Raw genomic sequence first — 18,171 nt, forward strand, 5'->3', positions numbered from 1 at the left:
AAAAACATTCAGCAAAAGTTACATACTACGTACATGAACAAAAATCAGTTACCATTCACAGTAAAAGAATCACTCTTCTTAATAAATAAATCTGAAATAGCTACAGCACTTACTGTACATTTGAGTGGGTGAGGTCACAGGTACACCTGTCCACACACTTCAAAGCTGCAGGTGTACATGTGCTACAGTTTCCTTTTGGTTACAATACTATATAGTCTACCACAGCATGTCATATTACATCATCACTTTATAATGGTTTATATTAATTACCAATAATCACAAATTATAAACAATTTAATATGGATGTTCCATTGTTATCAACAGGTTATGGAATGTGAAGACAATTTTGAAACTATAACCATCTCATCTTCACGTTTATAGTCATTTCCCTATCATAATTAGTAATAATATTCTAGTATGTAGATATAATGTAACCAACAGGTCCATCATATCCAAGTTAGTTCATTGAGTTTTGAATGTGTCTGTGTGTACTATTAGACTGTTTTAAAACAAAATTTCATAATGGTAAGTATCTTGTATTATTGCTAGTACATATGCCTTAATATTATCTCTAACTATGACAGTCCTTCAAAACAAATACAACTGTATTACCTATTATTACCAGGAGGAATGTAGTGTGGAAAGTCATACAGGAAGTCATACAGGAAGTCATACAGGACGTTGTGTGTTTACTACAAATTCCTCTACAGGATGTCAGTAATGAGGTACAATCTAATTTTCCAACCCTGCTAACTAACTAACTAACACTCTATGGAACTAAGTAAGTAATTGGAAGAATCTGTTTCTAGGTATCTTCAAAACACAAAGCTGGTTAAGTCATGAATTAAATTTTTCACGAGTATTAAAAGTCAGTTGCACAAGTTAAGTAATATTTGTTGTGAAGTGTCACTTAATTTGGCAAGGCTTGTTTTTGAGGATATGCCAGTGTATGTATGTGTATAGTATACCGCTAACTACACATAACAATAATACATAACACAAACTCTCACACAAACTATACACATGTTAACAATTGTATCAAAAGTTGATACATTAAACACATACTATCAGTTGACGATGAATGATGTGAAGTAAAGTGTGAAAAGGGCTGATTATAAACATGTACAATGAAGAAATTAAGCTGAACTATATAGATTAGTGCATACCTGTAATGGACTATATAATATATAGCTTCTGATGTATTATATAATATAATATTCATAGACACAACATTACACTAAAATTAATTAGTTTCTATTAGCTATATGTAACTTGGAATTATTATATAACGTGATTCGATTCATTTCAACTGACATACACACATGTATAATTGTATAAACACCTTATTACTGCACACGGGCTCTGATTGACACCATCATTACGTAAAATTTCTGGTGCTGTCTTGGTGTTGTGCATGTACACACCAATTATAAGAAAATATTAAAATCTCCTTTTGAAATAAATACACGTAATTATAATTAAATGAAACCAGACACTGCTAATGTACATCATTAATTTTGAAGTAAACAAGTTTGAATCCTTAACTGTCACACTATTGGTATAATAACTGTTGAGGTTTAGGGAAAACACTCCAAGCAACCTTGGTACTTCTCAAGTAATGATTTAAAAAAAAATCACAATTGAAACCATAAAAACCATGAAAACCAAATAAACAAATAAGATTGTTGAGATGTTTGTATAGTTATTCAACCGTAAAATTAATAACACCGAAACCAATCATCCACTAGAAAATATTTGACTTACAGATTTGAAGAGGGGAAATCTTGTCATTTGTATACAAAACATTCAACCACCATTCCTTATATTCTATACGTAACGACTATATTATAGTATTCTATACGTAACAACTATATAGTATTAAAGTATTCACTGCACACATTATACATGACATGTGGTTTAAAGTTTTAACTATTACACAGTTCAGTAAAGAAGTCTGAAGGATCCAGAGACTTCGCAAAATTCAATGCTATTTCTTCAATCAACTTCTTCCTTAGAACATGAGGAGGTGAATATCTGCCCAGGAAGGAAATCAAATAAGTAAACAAGACAACCAAGTGTTATCTTATTACCCTTCTGTCTCCATTCTGTGTCGACTGCAAATGTTGAGACAAGTTTGTCTCACTATAGTGAAGCAAGTTAGTCTGGAGCAAGTTTGTCTCACTAGTGGCCTCTGGCTGACTACCATACATCACACAATGGGCCCACATAATGGTGTCTACATGAAAAACAGCACTTGGTCACACCTTCACTTAACAATGACATCATTAACCAGATGTGTGTACACAGGTGGGAGGGGAGAGGGTAAGGTGTCATAGCAATATTATAGAAGATAAGTGAGAAACACCACCTTGTCCAGAATGATGTGGTGATTCTGTTGAGTAATTTAATAGTAAATATTTTTACATGTTTTCTTTGCAGTAAAGAAATAAACTTAACCTTGGGGACATTTATGAAGATGTACAAGTTTTCAAAGTAAAATATCAGAAGCCATTAGTTAAAACATCAACATATGCAAGACCACAAACAATAATAATATAGATGTTCCTCTAACCTGTAAGATGCAATACGGTACTAATACGATACAGTCCAGATGACAATGGATGAATGAATATAACAGGTAGGGTGAAGTCTGATCCTTTTTTAGTCAGTGTTGAGAAGTAACCAGATGAGACATTTACTGGTGAATGGAGTGAGGCAGTTAGTTTGGCCACAGGGAACCTTCAAGCCTCTTCAGCCATACAACAATCACGGCACAGTCTTGTGGCCGGTGGACTCTACAACATGCTGGAGTCTACTGTTCTGTACCCTTGACTTATGTTGCTTCTGCCGAAGAGGGATCACTAGCATCTGGTACACGGATCATGGCTGTGAGATACAAACAGGACAAATGTCAGTGGTATTGCTAAACACATATATATGCAAAACAAAGCAAACCAGAAAATCTTTTGGTAGCTATGTACATGCATACCCAATGGAGCAATGGGACTCCTGTGTACTAATCCAGTGCTATGAGTCAGTGTAGTAAAATTCTAGACTACTGAAGTACCCCACAAGAGGCTGTAGCATGTGTCCTGGGTGAAGGTGTGAACGCTTGAAGTCTCACCTGAACCTTACTCATTATGTGGAAGGGATTAGCTTTCCTAGTCAACACCAGCTCCCCATGACTATAACATAACTGGGGCCAAATAACATCGGGTTCTCATTAATACAACTGAGTACAGTTTCTTGCTCAAGAAAACAACTGGGCATTACTTACACTTAACAAGAACTCATGATTTGTTATCATTTGCAACAATTGGATGCCATTATAACAGGTGAATATTAGGTGGTTTAACCAGCAGCATAGCTGTATAATTGCTCTGTAATTGTTTACAGATTGGCCTCCTCTATAAACCATTAACTCTATGCTCACTTCACAGAAACTACAGTTCCCTGTAAAGTCATAAACTACCACATCATCTCCTAACAGTTTTGGTATGAAGTCACAACCAGTGAAATAGTACACTACAAGTTCTCTACAAAATGTTAATCAGATAAAATTAATATTACACTTCCCCTAATGTGGGTATATACTATCATGATGATGATACAATCCTTACCGCACCAGATAATGATGGTACATGCTTAGTAACATAATACACAGCAACTATACAATAGTTAGACATCTTCAATACAATCATTCACCCAAAGGTTCTTGTGTTGTGAAAGTGAGCGGGTGCTTGACGGTTACTAAACTACATAGAACCCTCTGTGTGTGTGTGTGTGTGTATGTGTGTGTGTGTGTGTGTGTGTGTGTGTGTGTGTGTGTGATATTTTGGCTTGGTTTCTACAGAGCTTGGCACTATGGGCTTTAGAGACTATGTTTTTTTAGCCAATCAAATTTCAGTATCAAACCTATTGAAATCTAATCTGTGATAGTTACTGGATGTGACTTTTCTAGGCTTTGTTTAGTTCTTAACTGTATGTATTACCTAGCAACTATTCTTTATACTGATATACAGCCATATATGTATGAAACTATCAAGTTTTTGCTATTGGACCTTTGTAATTAGGTGTGTATTATTTTTACTGTAATGTATTGCAGTGTACAAGTGTTTTTATAAACAGAACAACACAATGCACACATCATGCTAAATATAGAAGCTAGTCATCTTATTAGTAACACAAATACACATTGTATATGAAAGCAAGCAGTGGAGCACAGCTGCAGAAATTATTCAAAGACTACTTAAAGAAGTGTACAAAAATTGTCCACTTAACCATTTTATAACTCTGGTTTGTATAGCTATAATGGTGATACAAGGACCAACATTTCCACCAGAATCAGATGAGTCCATGGAATGGACACTTGAACTGGAATTACTCCAGGCAGAACTCCGTACCACGGGAGTGACAAAGGCCACCTCATGAATGGAGTCAGTGTAATAAGTGAACGGAGTATGTGGTATCTGAGCCTGTACTATCAGGGGTTTACTACCCTGAGTAGCATCACTTAATGGATGCAGTTTTCCCTTGAAGCCTGGGTGAGTAGCTGGGTCCACCACCCAACCTAGATTTTGTAGTAACTTCTGCAATGAGCCACCAATTGTTGTTGCTAGAGTGAAGGGAAGAACACCATATACCACAATATTGTATGTCATTGTTAAGTGACTACCAAAGGATTGTTAAAATGTATTTTCCAAGGAGAAGTAATTTGTAAGTAGCTCAATTATATAATTACAATATATTATTTACTAGGAAGTCTACATCATGTGACATCACAGATTGTTAGTCAGTGTTTACAGTTCTTAGTACATCCATTATGTACTTATAGAGATTTTGTGTTATTAAGTCTCTTATAAGTTTCCATGAATTGGCAGCTTTTTTAAATTTCTCACTGTTGTCTGTTAGTATTCAATAGTTCCATTTCATGACAGTTAGTGAATAGATGAAAATCATCACCAAACAATGGCAAAGCCACTATACTGTATAGATAGGTTACTTACAAGATGGGCCCAACACTAATATCATTTGTCCAACGAAGGAGTGTAAGTAATAATATTGTCAATAAACATCATTAGTAGTGACAATGATCAGTGGTGATTATAGAACTGACATACAAGGAGAAAGGAAGGCCTTCTCCTTTTAGAATCACTCATGATGATAATCCTCACATAAAACAGTATAGTCTCTCAGGTAGTAATCACAAAACTGAACAGCACTCTTATGAATTACTGACCTGTGTTGCTAGGATATCATCTACTTTAGTAACACCATCCTTTACATATAACATGAACACATTGTCAGTGTAACGTGACGGCAGTCGTTCGAGGTTGGCAAGTGATGCTGAGAAATTTGGTAGCTTGCTATCTAACATCACCAGTGATGGCTGTCCTGTTGGCTGTTGTGCCTACAACACAAGTCATGACAAGTACAAGTAGCTACAAGGGTATTTTAAAAGAAGAAATAAAAATAACAAAACAATCAACTTCAGTCTTATATGTAGCTTGTCAATATACTGAAGTAGAGACTCTATGTCAACTAGTATAGCCACAGGTGTAGATGACCTCCCTTGTTACATTGCTTTTTATTTCTATGATCCCTATTCATGTGATTTTTTTTCTTAAACTTACTTCTTTACTTTTTAAATAACACAACTATGACAGGTGAACCTGTGCATACTTTCATCAAAGGAAAGAATGGATGCCAGACATGTCTTAATGCATGTCCTGAGTATCAATTACTGAAACATTATGCTTCATTTTCAACTATGTTCCACCAATTACACAGCACTACAAATGAAGAACAGAATGAGAAGTGCCTCTGCAATCAATCCAGTTACTATGGCAACATGTGAAAGTCAACACAAGGAATTTATTATGTGCTACCCACAAATCAATAATGTACTGTACGTAGCTAAGGAAAGCTGCTAAAGAGTACGCTATGTCTTAATCCACAGATGACTTTATAAAGTTAGCTTGTTGCGTTTCTTTAAACTAATCCAAAAACTGAAATAAAACTACTACAGGTATATATGCTTTCACTACACAAAGTGAATACACTACTAATGTCTTCACTATTATAGCACACTTAATTACATGATGCCAAATATGGCAGAAACATTTGTTAGAGAGACATACACAAATAACTTATCACATTTACACACTACAGGAGGAAGACGATAAAATGTCATTTGAATAAGTAGGGGAATACCTACATGTTATCTATCTGCTTATCTACATACTCTTTATTGTTAGAGTTAACAAATTTAAAAACATTCCTTGTATGGTGTCTCCATCAAGCATTTCACCAAACAAGTTACCACAATAATATGTAGACATAAATACATTTTATGGTTGGGCACACAAAGGCCAGGAACGTGGTACACTAACTACACCTCACTATATAACAGGTGAGATCTCTGTACCTCAATGGAATATCTGAGAAGTTCCATATTACTGTGACCACCTGTTTAGATAGGCCAAATCTCAAAACTGGCAAACCTCCTTAAGTGAGAAATTGATACAGTAATCTACCTGTCTAATTCAGCTGTCTCCTCTTTAATAAATGTTGGCCCAAAAGTGACCAGTTCACATATCAAAGTACCTTCCACTGTAGTATATTGTAATAGCCATTGTAATTCTGTCTGTGAGCCTCAAGTATAATACTGTGGATTTATCAACATGACTATAAGCAAGAGTACATAATATATATATATATATATTATGTACTCTTGCTATAAGTGTATACCTCAGAAACTACCAAATTAGAATTACCACAAGCTCTTCATGTAGCAAACCATGGTAACCATGGTAACTTATCACCAAAATCCATACAACTATAAAATTTATTCTAGTTTATGAATAAGGAATTTCTGTGTTAACTGGAAGTAATGCTGGAATTAGTACTCCTATGTTATCACTTGATGATAAATTTCCTTATTAGGAGCATTATAATATTAACTTCAGTCTATATACTATGATCTAACACAATAGTGGACACACTTTACCATATATAGTGTTAATGTCATGGGTAGGGATGTATCAATACAGTGAAACTTTATAATTTAGGTCAAACGCTTGCCATAATAAAATAGGTGGTAGTATTAGACTGGGAAATCCTTACTATTTGAAGACTCTAAACTTGATCGAGCTCTTATTAATGTTAAATGCAAACTTTGATTGGCCCACTTTTAACATACAACAGACAACACACACACACACACGCACGCACGCACGCACACACAAACACACACTACACAGCTACTCATCACTGTAAACAAAATATACACTGCCAATTAATGCAATGGATTATACATGAATACACTAAATAATTGCGGTTTCTGTTTTCAACATTTTATATATGTATCTGTTCGATTTACCATGCACAAACACATCCATCTCCTACCACTAGAATACTTATCATGTAAAATGAGCTGCTAGGACACACCAATACAAGATGAATGGGGGAGAGCCCAAAGTTCTATAAGGCTAACTATATTACTGACAACCAGTCATATCCAAATGCCACAATTGGACTTTATTGTGAAATGATGTACACAAAGATGCCATGCAGTAGAAATTGTTAGTAGTCAATCTATTGGTAATCACTGTTCTATTAGAGTAGTATCTTGAGTGTTCATGATTTCTTATAGTTTAGTTATAAAAAAAGGATTTTTTGGGAAGACATCCCCCCCCCCCCCCTCCCCAGTACTACAGCTCCCAATGTTAAACAGTTAAGTCTTTATTAAAAACCTCCTCAGAGATTTTGGTCCCTACCTTCTAATCTCTAAAAGAGGATTAAATACTAACTGGTCTGGTTTTTATGCATTAAAAATTTATTTGTCCCAAATATTAGTGAGGTGTAGCAAGCATCATTGTATTATGACAGGAGGGAATGCTTTATGTTGGATCATACAGATCTATGAAATAAGTATAACATATGACCATATAAGTACTATAAATATAACTTCCTGCTCTGGTACATTCCTCCCATGCAAGTGTAATTCTACCAAAAAAGGAATTTCAAAAGTATATTTCAATAAATTACCCCAACTAAATACACAAATCTGTTTGACAGGTTTTTGCTGACATGTTAAAACGTTTTCCTTCTTTATATCAATGACAAAAACTTTTTTGCTAGTGAGAACATTGTTGGGTTAGGTAAACAACTTCAGTTTCCTTATTACAGTTTAGTAACTACCTTATCACATTACATCATAATAAAAATAGTATTTGACAAGGTATCATATGCATGTTGTGACCGGCAAAGAAAGATCTTCCACTCACAAAAATAAGATATCAAATATTATCCAATTTGTTACATGTAATTTGTCTGGGGCTCGACCATTTGCACAGAATTCATGTGAGCCATCCACTGCTAATTTCAATAAATTTTCGTGTAGTTGAATGGACATATCAGTCATACTCACATACATGGGTGTGGTGTGGGCAGTGGGTAAATTAAAGAGCAAGACATAACGTGTTACCTGGCGCAAAAATATAATGGCTGCCAAGTGTTCCCATACCACCAGTACAGACAGGAGAGAGTACATCAGTCATGTGGTAAGTTGTAGAATAGGATTCAAGCCAACCACACCCTAATTTGGGTGGCTGAAACCATCAGAATGTCACACAGTCTGAGATATCTCTGATTATTATTTAACCTTTGCTTTTTCTTGTGGACAGCTCAGTGGTTAGAAAGTGAAGGAACAGATGAAATATAAGGTTCAATTGGTGTGTGTGGGCACATGTGTGCTTTCTGTGCAGTTTACTTGTGAAACTTGCCATTGTAAATTCGAGGAGACAAGACATCGCCAGACACAAGTGTTAAACAACATGTCCACAAGGGAGGAAAAGTTATCATTCAGGCTTCACTTTAATGGTTTTCAGGCTAATTGATGTTTGGTCTCGTTACTGGGTTAAGGACATGTTTATTTGTTGATAAAATTGCAGCACATCCAGGACTTTTGAAGAAGTGAAATACTTTGTCACAGAATTTGTAATAACAGGCTTTATGCACAAACAGGTTACACAGGATTACAAGTTGACTGCTGTATCAGAGTATCTCAAGTCAGCCTTTCACCTACTAGGGGGCATTTTCATATTTTCACTGTGCTAGCATTATTATAAGCAACCCATAAAATTGAGATTGATGCTTTGCTAAAAAAATCCCATACCAGATCCTTCAGCAACATGTAGTATTAAAAGGAGCCACAACCTATAACTTGTTACCAAGAAGACAATGTTAAATATATTCTAAGAATTAATGATTCTCTGTGGTTTGTAACAAATGCTTAACGACAAATTATTAAGATGTTCAAAAATTACCTACAGCTTCCTGCTGCAAATTCCAGTAAATGACTACACTGAAGTCAACTTCAGTGCGACCATTTGTCTCTAGACATGTTGGGACCACATTGTAACGTCCTTACTTAAGAGGTGTCCTGATTCAGGGACTACATGTGTGCACATTAATATTAATTAAGTTAGCATGGTAGGAACCAAAAAATTAAAATATGCACTGAAGCATGAGTGTTATCTGTTAACTCCTTATCCATCTTAGCCCAGATATGATCCCTACTGTAAATTACATTATAAAGATATGTACATCCACAATGGGTACAGCATTATCTCTTGCAGCACGTAGTAACATGTCTTGGCTAAAATGACATTTAGAGTGTCAATTTTGAGTTGCTTATCTGAAGGCATTAGATAGTTACTTAACCAGCCAGAGAGTAATAAAATTTTGGTGATTTTCAGTTAAATTGCTATGAATAGACACCTTTGTGTAGTTGCCTAATGAGATGGCTGGGTCATCGATATGATTTCTGAAGCTGATTTCTGCTGGTTTGTAGGCAAAACACTTACCTTATAGTACTCTGGTTGCACATTGTCTTAGTTTTGGTATATGCTCAGTGACAATGTTTCCAGAGAAGCCATTTCACCTCACAAAAATCTTGTGAACATGGGTCATGTAACTGTCCTTAAAATTATATGATATCCACTATAGCTGTGTCCAGTGCACTTATTAGGCCAGGAAATATATTTTCAAGCACCTTATTCAGTGGTCAATAGTAATACCAGGGATCATGTTGGGAATTTACCTTGTTTTTTATCATCTTATTTAGCTGGGTATATAAAATTAAGTAATAAGCCAACAAAGTTTCTATGCTACTACCCACAACTTAATTACCAAGGCTACAGGCTGAGGTAATTAATTATGGATAGTTGAGCCCACATCTCATGAAGAGCTCTAAATCATGTAGAAATATTGCCAGCTTTTACTAAGCATTTTAGAAATTTCCCTGAGCAAAATGGATAAAGAAAGAGCCAGATCTCTAGCCCATGGTAATTTGCTATATTCATCAAATCGGCAAGGCCAACAAATTACTGTTAGTGTTAGCTTACTTTGTGGACAAGACAGGTGACATTGGCACTGATATACTAATGTCATGGTGTGGTGTTGACACTATAACTAAAATCTGTTAGCAACCACAGGTTGCTCCACAGGGTTATTAACTCATTAGTTATAACCCCACCACAGGTTTGTATTCCAGATAACAACTAAAGAAAATATTGTGTAAAATTTTGTAACTGCTAAAAATTAAACTTTAAAATAAAAATTAACACGACTATACTAAATGTGCCAACAAATAGTATAACAACATTTCAATATCACTATGTATTAATTAACACTACAAATTTCATTAATAATAAATTACACAAAATCCCATGTTAGTTACCTGTAAGGCTTCATTGCTGGCCAGTCCCAAGTGAGACAACACCAGTCGAGCAGTTTGGTAGCTTCTGCAAATACTGGAACAAGACAGGAACAATGACATGACAGATTACAACATTACAGGATATTGGCAGTTAGTTTACTGATATCATCACTTTTACTAGAACCTTACAACAACAAACTGAAATATGCCTTGCATATAATATGAATAATGTTTATTTATTGTCAGGCATAATGTTTACTTATGACTGTTGGTATATACAATAATAAACAAAGTTAGGTGCTTAAAGCAAAACTTGATGATGCGTAGATATAATTTTCCCTGAACAGGATCATTTAACAATTATGAAGTTAGAGATTAATCTATTGTGAACACTTTTTATGACAAAGGAACAATCATATTAACACGGACAAATTAACACAGTTAATACTCCATTCACAATATAAACAGCTGTGGCTGCGTAGCTAATACCAAATTTGAAGAACTTGCCATATATAGAAAAGTGGCCAGTTTTTTAATATATTTTTTTTAAATCAATAAAAGTACCTTAAAACCTTGGCATCATATGTACAGTCCTGTATGTGACCAGTCATGTGAAATAATTCAAATGGAAAATATTATTTTATGTGTTAGTAATAGCTCAAAACTGTATTTGCATAATTTTGACCAATGATTCAATACCACCATATAAGGTTCCACACTAAAGAGCAAACAAAACCATCATAGAACCTATTCCTTAACTATCCTAAACATATGACCTGCAGATAAGGGTTAGAGTTTGTTGTTGATACTGTACACTTCAACAGACAAAACATCTAGTCTATACTCAGGACTACAAATTTGAGTGATGGTCCCAGTAACATGAACTATATTAATAGACAATCCCAGCATGTACTTGTAAAGCACAAACAACCCTTCAAATGTTGATAAATATAACAACAGCGCTGGTCAACAGTGGTAGCTGCTGACTAGTGTAGGTACCACAATGCTATTATTAATGTATGGTTACAACTGCATTCTGTACACAGAGAAAACCTTACTAAATTTAAACTAAGAATTATTACATGAGAACAGAACTACAAACACTATACACATACTCAGTTACAAAATTTATATAACAAAACACTCCAGTTTATATAACATCTAGTTCTAGTACTGAATTCATTACAGTGACTATGTCACCAAGGTGTACTTTATGACCTCATTAATAAGACCACCTCATTATAGTGACCATGTCAAGTAGGTCCCAAACATAGCTAAGGTGTACTTCATGACCTCATTAATAAGATCACCTCATTACAGTGACCATGTCAAGTAGCTCCCAAACATGGCTAAGGTGTACTACATGACTTTATTAATAAGACCACCTCATTATAGTGACCATGTCAAGTAGGTCCCAAGGTATACTTCATGACCTCACTAATAAGACCATTCTGTATTGCAATCCAAACAGTTTGGGTTCAATTGCAGTATGCGTCCTGTACATATAATTTCCTAATTGGTGACCGGGTTTGTGAAAAGGTACTTTCCACATATTTTACATGCCAGCAACCAAAGCGTTAAAGCAGTTGACTCCTTGAACTAACTGGTATCAAAATGTAGCCAAATACTGTAGCTTCACAAAAATATAAAGCAATGATATAAAAGTTACAATTCAAGTTAAAAATAGATTCAATTCGTGAAAATACTCAAAATATCACCTTTTTGCAAATTAGGTCAAATTCATAGTTTGTACCCATTATTGGTTGATCATGGAAGTAACGGAACAATTAGAGATTAATCTAGTGTGAACACAACAATTGTTATCATCATCCTAACGTGGAACTAAAAGTTAATTCCACTAACTATAGCAGTAGCTACATTTATGGGTTAGCTTATACTATTACCATATATGTACAACCAAATTGAAGGACTTGTAAAGTGACCAGTTTTTCTATCAAATGAAAGTACCTACAATAAAAGTCTGTCCTGTATGTGATCAGATGTGGGAATTACCCTATCACATATAACAGGTTGTATATAATGACCTTAATTGGATAAATCTATAAGTTGCAACTTATACAGAATAACTAACGAATGATTAAAATACCGAAACACAATTAAAGTACTTTCCGCTAAGTATACGATTTGTAAAAGTTCTGAAATGCAGAAGAATTTAATATGTGTATAGAGTGGAACCCAAACCTTGGAACACAGAATGTTAGACCAATTAGCTGTAATATAGCTAGAGGTTGTCCTCTTCTGGAGGCTAAAATGTATGGAGTCAGATGTGTTGAGACCCAAACCTTTGTCCTTGTTATGGAGGTGTTTTCTACTGTGTGAAAAGCTGTTAAGAGAGGTTCCACTGTTTGTCTGATTTTTGCATGTATATTATAAGGAAATACAGACATCTTGCAATAATCTTGTGGGTATAAGGTCATGTACAGCGATGTCTTATCTGATCTTACCACTAAAATGGCGACTAGCTTTGATGAACAGTGTTTTACTGCCACATGCAAACCACATTAATCTGAACTTTAATAAGCTCACTAATATTACATTTAGGGTATACACCCCTGTTTGCCCCTTCAAGACATACTTTGCAATGTTTCAAGGCTCCGAGAGTCACATCACATAATCCTTAACTAACTACCAATATCCTAAACCAACGTTGAAACCGGGTCACTACTGCTGACCCGGATGACCCACTGACCCGGATGTGACCCGGATTGATTAAAGCCGAGACGTGTTTCGGCTAGTCTCGGGTGAGCGAACGAGTCTACATTTTGAGCATTCGATTCGTGTTGAGTAAATATTGCAACTTCAGCCTAGCTGTAGGTTGAAGACAAAAAAAAAAAAAAAAAAAGGTCTTCACCTACTGACAATAGCTACCCCTCACCATAGATACCCTCAGTTTCGTGCTACATACTGCACTTACTAACAAATAGGCGTGGCTGAGCATATGTTGGTAATGCGATAAGTGGGCGTGGCTCACAAAAGAGCTACGCAATAGCGTTTATAAGTTCCACGTCGTCAAACGAACAATTTCGTTTCTCACGTGATCCAATCCGGGTCAGACCCGGATGACCCGGAGAAAATGTGACCCGGATGACCCGACCCGGTTTCAACGCTGTCCTAAACATCATATGATAACATAGTTCATAAAATTGTACTAGACACATTGTATATACATTACATAATAAGTCATGATCTTATATTACTACGCTACAGTATGTAAACTGTCACGCAAATTAACTATTCCAAGCAATGAAATAGTCCACCACATTGTGGGTGTACAATAATTACAAGTACTTGACTATAAATATGTATTGCTCAACCGACTTAGCCTGATGGCTATACCATGGTCCTAGGAGAGTACCTCTCAGGTGAAAATGACTAATGTATAGAAGCCCTGCATTAACATTAATCCTTGTAATGAGCCATATATAACCTACATTATTTATAAAACTTACAATAGGACAAGCAATTCTATACAAAAATAGTGTATTATCCAACTATTCTATAATTCCCCAAGGATATGAAAGAATTAGAGGAAGTTGATAACACTACACAATCTTTGTGATGTACTGGCATGTGTGCCTGCACAACCAAACATGGTGTCTAGTTTTGATTAGGGCTGAGCGATACTGCCATTTTAGTATCACGATCGATACTAAAGCCACTATTCACGATACTGAACTATTCACGATACTTACAAATATGTCAATCATAGCTGGTGCTACATAGTGTATTCCTCAGTATTCCTGCAGGAAGTCTTTAAAAGTAGCATCAAACTAGCCACTGTCAACCTTATTTACAGTAACAGTTATCGTAACACATGCTTTGAAGTTATGTTACGGTGTTCACACCTCTCTGCAGGGGTAACCAGGTTATGATTTACAAGGATTCTTGAGGCTAGTACAGCATAACAAATGAATTTTAATGACAATAATGTACAGGCATGGTATCACGATAGTTAGTAACAAAATATCGCGATATCGATACTTCCAAAATATCGCGATATATCGCTAAAACGGTAGTATCGCTCAGCCCTAGTTTTGATACTGACATTTCCTAACAAGTATTAGTACTTTCTCAACACTATCCCTCTATTTCAAACTCTCTCAAACAAGTGAAGTTTCTACTTAGTACCAATTTGAACTGAGCTGTATTAAAGTGGAATGTGGGTCTGGTTCACTCCAACTTCCACATATAAACAGCTGCTGCTATGAAGTTTTAATAAATGGAATGAGGATACGAAGAAATACAGCTTCGTAAAATGACTACATTGTTAAATTGGAGCAACAGCAAAGTATCTAGACAAACACATAGAGAAACAGACTCAAGAACAACACAAGGACTTAACAACTAGCATATGAATTAGCAGTTAACCAACTCCTTGGAAATGAGAGGCTGCTGCCAAGCCTTGTAGTATAAACACAACACAGTGATCAATCAGAATTGTACTGAGTTGATTCTCTTAAAACAATCTGTAGTATGAACCAGCTGATAAGAGAATCAACAGTATCAATTTGTATTGAAAAGTTTGTGAGGACTGAGGACTCTACCTGAATCTAGACTTCACATATTGTAGGTTAGGTTAATAGGGTGAATATTTTTAAACCTGGCAGGCCGGCTATCAGGGGCAGATCCAGACTTATGGAAAGGAGGGGTCAAAATGAACTGAGGCACTACATTGTCTGGTTTGGTAAGGTGAGACCAAAAAAGAAAAAAAAAAGGTTACAGCCAGCTGACAATAGCCGCCCACCCCACCAGCTACACGTTTATCGCTGATAAAGTACATAAAAATCCTTACATAGCTCACTACACACTACTCTAATACTGTGACTGCTTTATTAGAGTATCTTGATCTTGGCATACTAAAAAGTTTTGGAGGGGGGGTCAAGAGCCCCCTTTGACCCCTTCCTGTATCCGCCCCTGCCGGCTATGGGCACGCTTATGGTTTACTGAAATTGTTTCCATAAAAATGTGTGTGTGTGTGTGTGTGTGTATGTGTATGTGTGTGTGTGTGTGTGTGTGTGTGTGCGTGCGTGCGTGCGTGCGTGCGTGCGTGCGTGCGTGCGTGCGTGCGTGTGTGTGTGTGTACCTATCTATCTACTTATCTACTATGTTTGTCTGTACACACTCACATGAGCAAAGCCATGAAATGGTAAAAACAGCCAGTATGTGAGAAATAAGGCCTGTATTATACTTCAAGTTATGGCTGAAAAGTGATTTCATTTCCCAGTGTAAAATACGGGTGTAGTGACCCTCTACAATTGTGAGTGGCCTTCCCATTGGGATTTCAGGCTTTTAATACCGTAGGGCAAGAAATTTTCGTGGGATACAAATTTTCGTGAATTTTGTGGGCAACTTATTCATATTTTACAGTCTATGTACAAGTTGTATGGAGATTGACATCTAAACAACAAAAATTTGTTCCACAAAAATTGATTTTGCCACATTTCAGCAATTTATGAAAATTTAATAGCTACCACAAAAATTTCTTGCCCTACAGTAACTGAAAAACAACACTGCAGGCCTTGTAGGATAGTGTATCCATCCAATTGAAAGGGGGCATAACCCATACTTACGCATACAAAAATGAAGGGGCAGTCTTGAGAGTTTGTAGAGATTTTTGTGGACAAAAAAACACAATAGACAAACTATAAAACAGTTGAGAAGATACTTATGTGCATAATATGCTGTTTAAACGGTTGTTCGAATAGTGCCTCCTTAGCAATGCATATAGCAACATAATTAGAGAATTATTCACCTACGAAATTACAATAACTTGATAATTCAGTAAGCATAATTGGATTATTACAAAACAGAACCCTATTAGTTAAAATAAATAACATTGTTGATTGATTCTAGCTATATAACTGAGCCACATGGCATCTGGTTTTTAGAAGTAGCACAACATCTGCAACTTGTTTCTTTAGACAACAAGATGTTTAATGAGTCAAGGCAAACCTCTTCTGGGTTTAGTTGGTTTATGTACATAAGTGGGCACTTAATAGGTAACACGTCTCGTGATACACAAAGCCAGGTCATCCTAAACTCCATCATTACTTTTGGCTAATTTGATGGTTCATTTCAAGATGCTAGCCAAAAGTAGGCATTAAAGTGTGTCTCATTTTAGCAAGTAGTCGTCTAATGCTGTTCCTTTGCTTTTTACTGCTGGATCATTTCTCATTTCAGCTGTAATATTTTAAAACTTGTTTCCGTATTTTTTGTAGCGTATATATTCATAGTATATTATATCAACCCCTACTTCCTTTTGAAATTTTTAATTTTTTAAATAGCTAGTTTGTTAACTTTTTTGTCTACCTAGCTAGCTATATTATACTCTTTTTGTTTCCACATGGTATAAATATTAGCTTATTACCTTCGTATGCAATAAGTGCCTCTAAAATAATTATCGTTTTGTCTCATAAGCTATTACAGCAACTGTTTAAGGCTTCAGCTGCATTTCTAATGGCCTAAATGTTGATGATTTTACAGTAAAACATCGCTGGAGAGTCCACCATTATAAGAGTGGAACCCTCACTTTTAGAAACCTAGATCCCGAGGTGGATCCGTCCTTCAAAGACATTATTAGCTAGCTACCTCACAAAAAAAGCTAAGCTGGTAATTAAGACTATATAAAACAACTACCCAGCATTAATAAATGCTAGAGACAACTCCTTGGGTAATACACCCGTTCACCCTCATCTTATGCACACATATTCACACTTTGTTAAAATCATGTGTTTGGGTTGTGGTGCACGCCACAACTATTAATTATCCTTCGAGAAGAACAAAGAAACAAATGAGTGAAGAAAGTAAACAGCATGGTGCAGCAGACAAAATGTAATCAGAACAACAGATTCGTGAATCCGCCGTCATTACCTTGGCTGTCTGAAGTTTCTGGAGCCGTACACCTAGCGTTACCGGGTCATACTACAGCAGACAGGCAGGCAGACAAAACATAGGTGAATTTTTAAATTTTTAAAACTCACTGTACATCGAAATATTCAACTTTTCGCTTCGTTACCCAAGGTACAGCATCATTATAACAGTACTAATGCATTCCAGGTGTTTTATTTTCGGGTAAAACTTATTGCAAGGCCGTTTTTTAAGGTGCGAAAATCCACGAAACCATATGATTTCTTACCAACCCCTACTATACAGCTTATGTGGTACAATTGTGACAGTCGCAATGTATTATACTATTAACATGCATAGTCCCACTGGTATTGTGGTCCTCACAATCTATACTGTACTAGAACAGCTTACACAAGGAATGATGTATCTTTTCACTATGTACTAGTACCAGTGGCTTGTTAAAAAATGTTGTCAGTAGCTGCTACCATTAATACCATTTTGTCTTGAATTAATAAACCCATCAAGCAGCTAGAAGATATGCGAGTTGTACTAGTGGCAATACAAAACAAAGTTCACTAAGG

General features: G+C 35.8%; 1 protein-coding gene across 1 annotated transcript in view; it reads right to left on the minus strand.

Annotated features, from left to right (window-relative positions):
* Window positions 1-1,873: 1,873 nt before the first annotated feature.
* Window positions 1,874-18,171, minus strand: part of LOC136269041 (ral GTPase-activating protein subunit beta-like) — a 30,477-nt gene continuing 14,179 nt past the window's right edge. Inside the window, exons 3-7 of the mRNA XM_066064503.1 lie at window positions 10,745-10,817; window positions 5,240-5,410; window positions 2,573-4,615; window positions 2,091-2,236; window positions 1,874-2,034 (exon numbers count right to left, since the gene is read on the minus strand). Of these exons, the coding sequence (XP_065920575.1) occupies window positions 4,571-4,615; window positions 5,240-5,410; window positions 10,745-10,817 (289 nt within the window). The 3' untranslated portion in view covers window positions 1,874-2,034; window positions 2,091-2,236; window positions 2,573-4,570. The remainder of the gene's footprint in view (window positions 2,035-2,090; window positions 2,237-2,572; window positions 4,616-5,239; window positions 5,411-10,744; window positions 10,818-18,171) is intronic.

Source organism: Dysidea avara, chromosome 10 (assembly GCF_963678975.1).
Source record: "Dysidea avara chromosome 10, odDysAvar1.4, whole genome shotgun sequence".
In the NCBI taxonomy this organism is placed as follows: Eukaryota; Metazoa; Porifera; class Demospongiae; order Dictyoceratida; family Dysideidae; genus Dysidea; species Dysidea avara.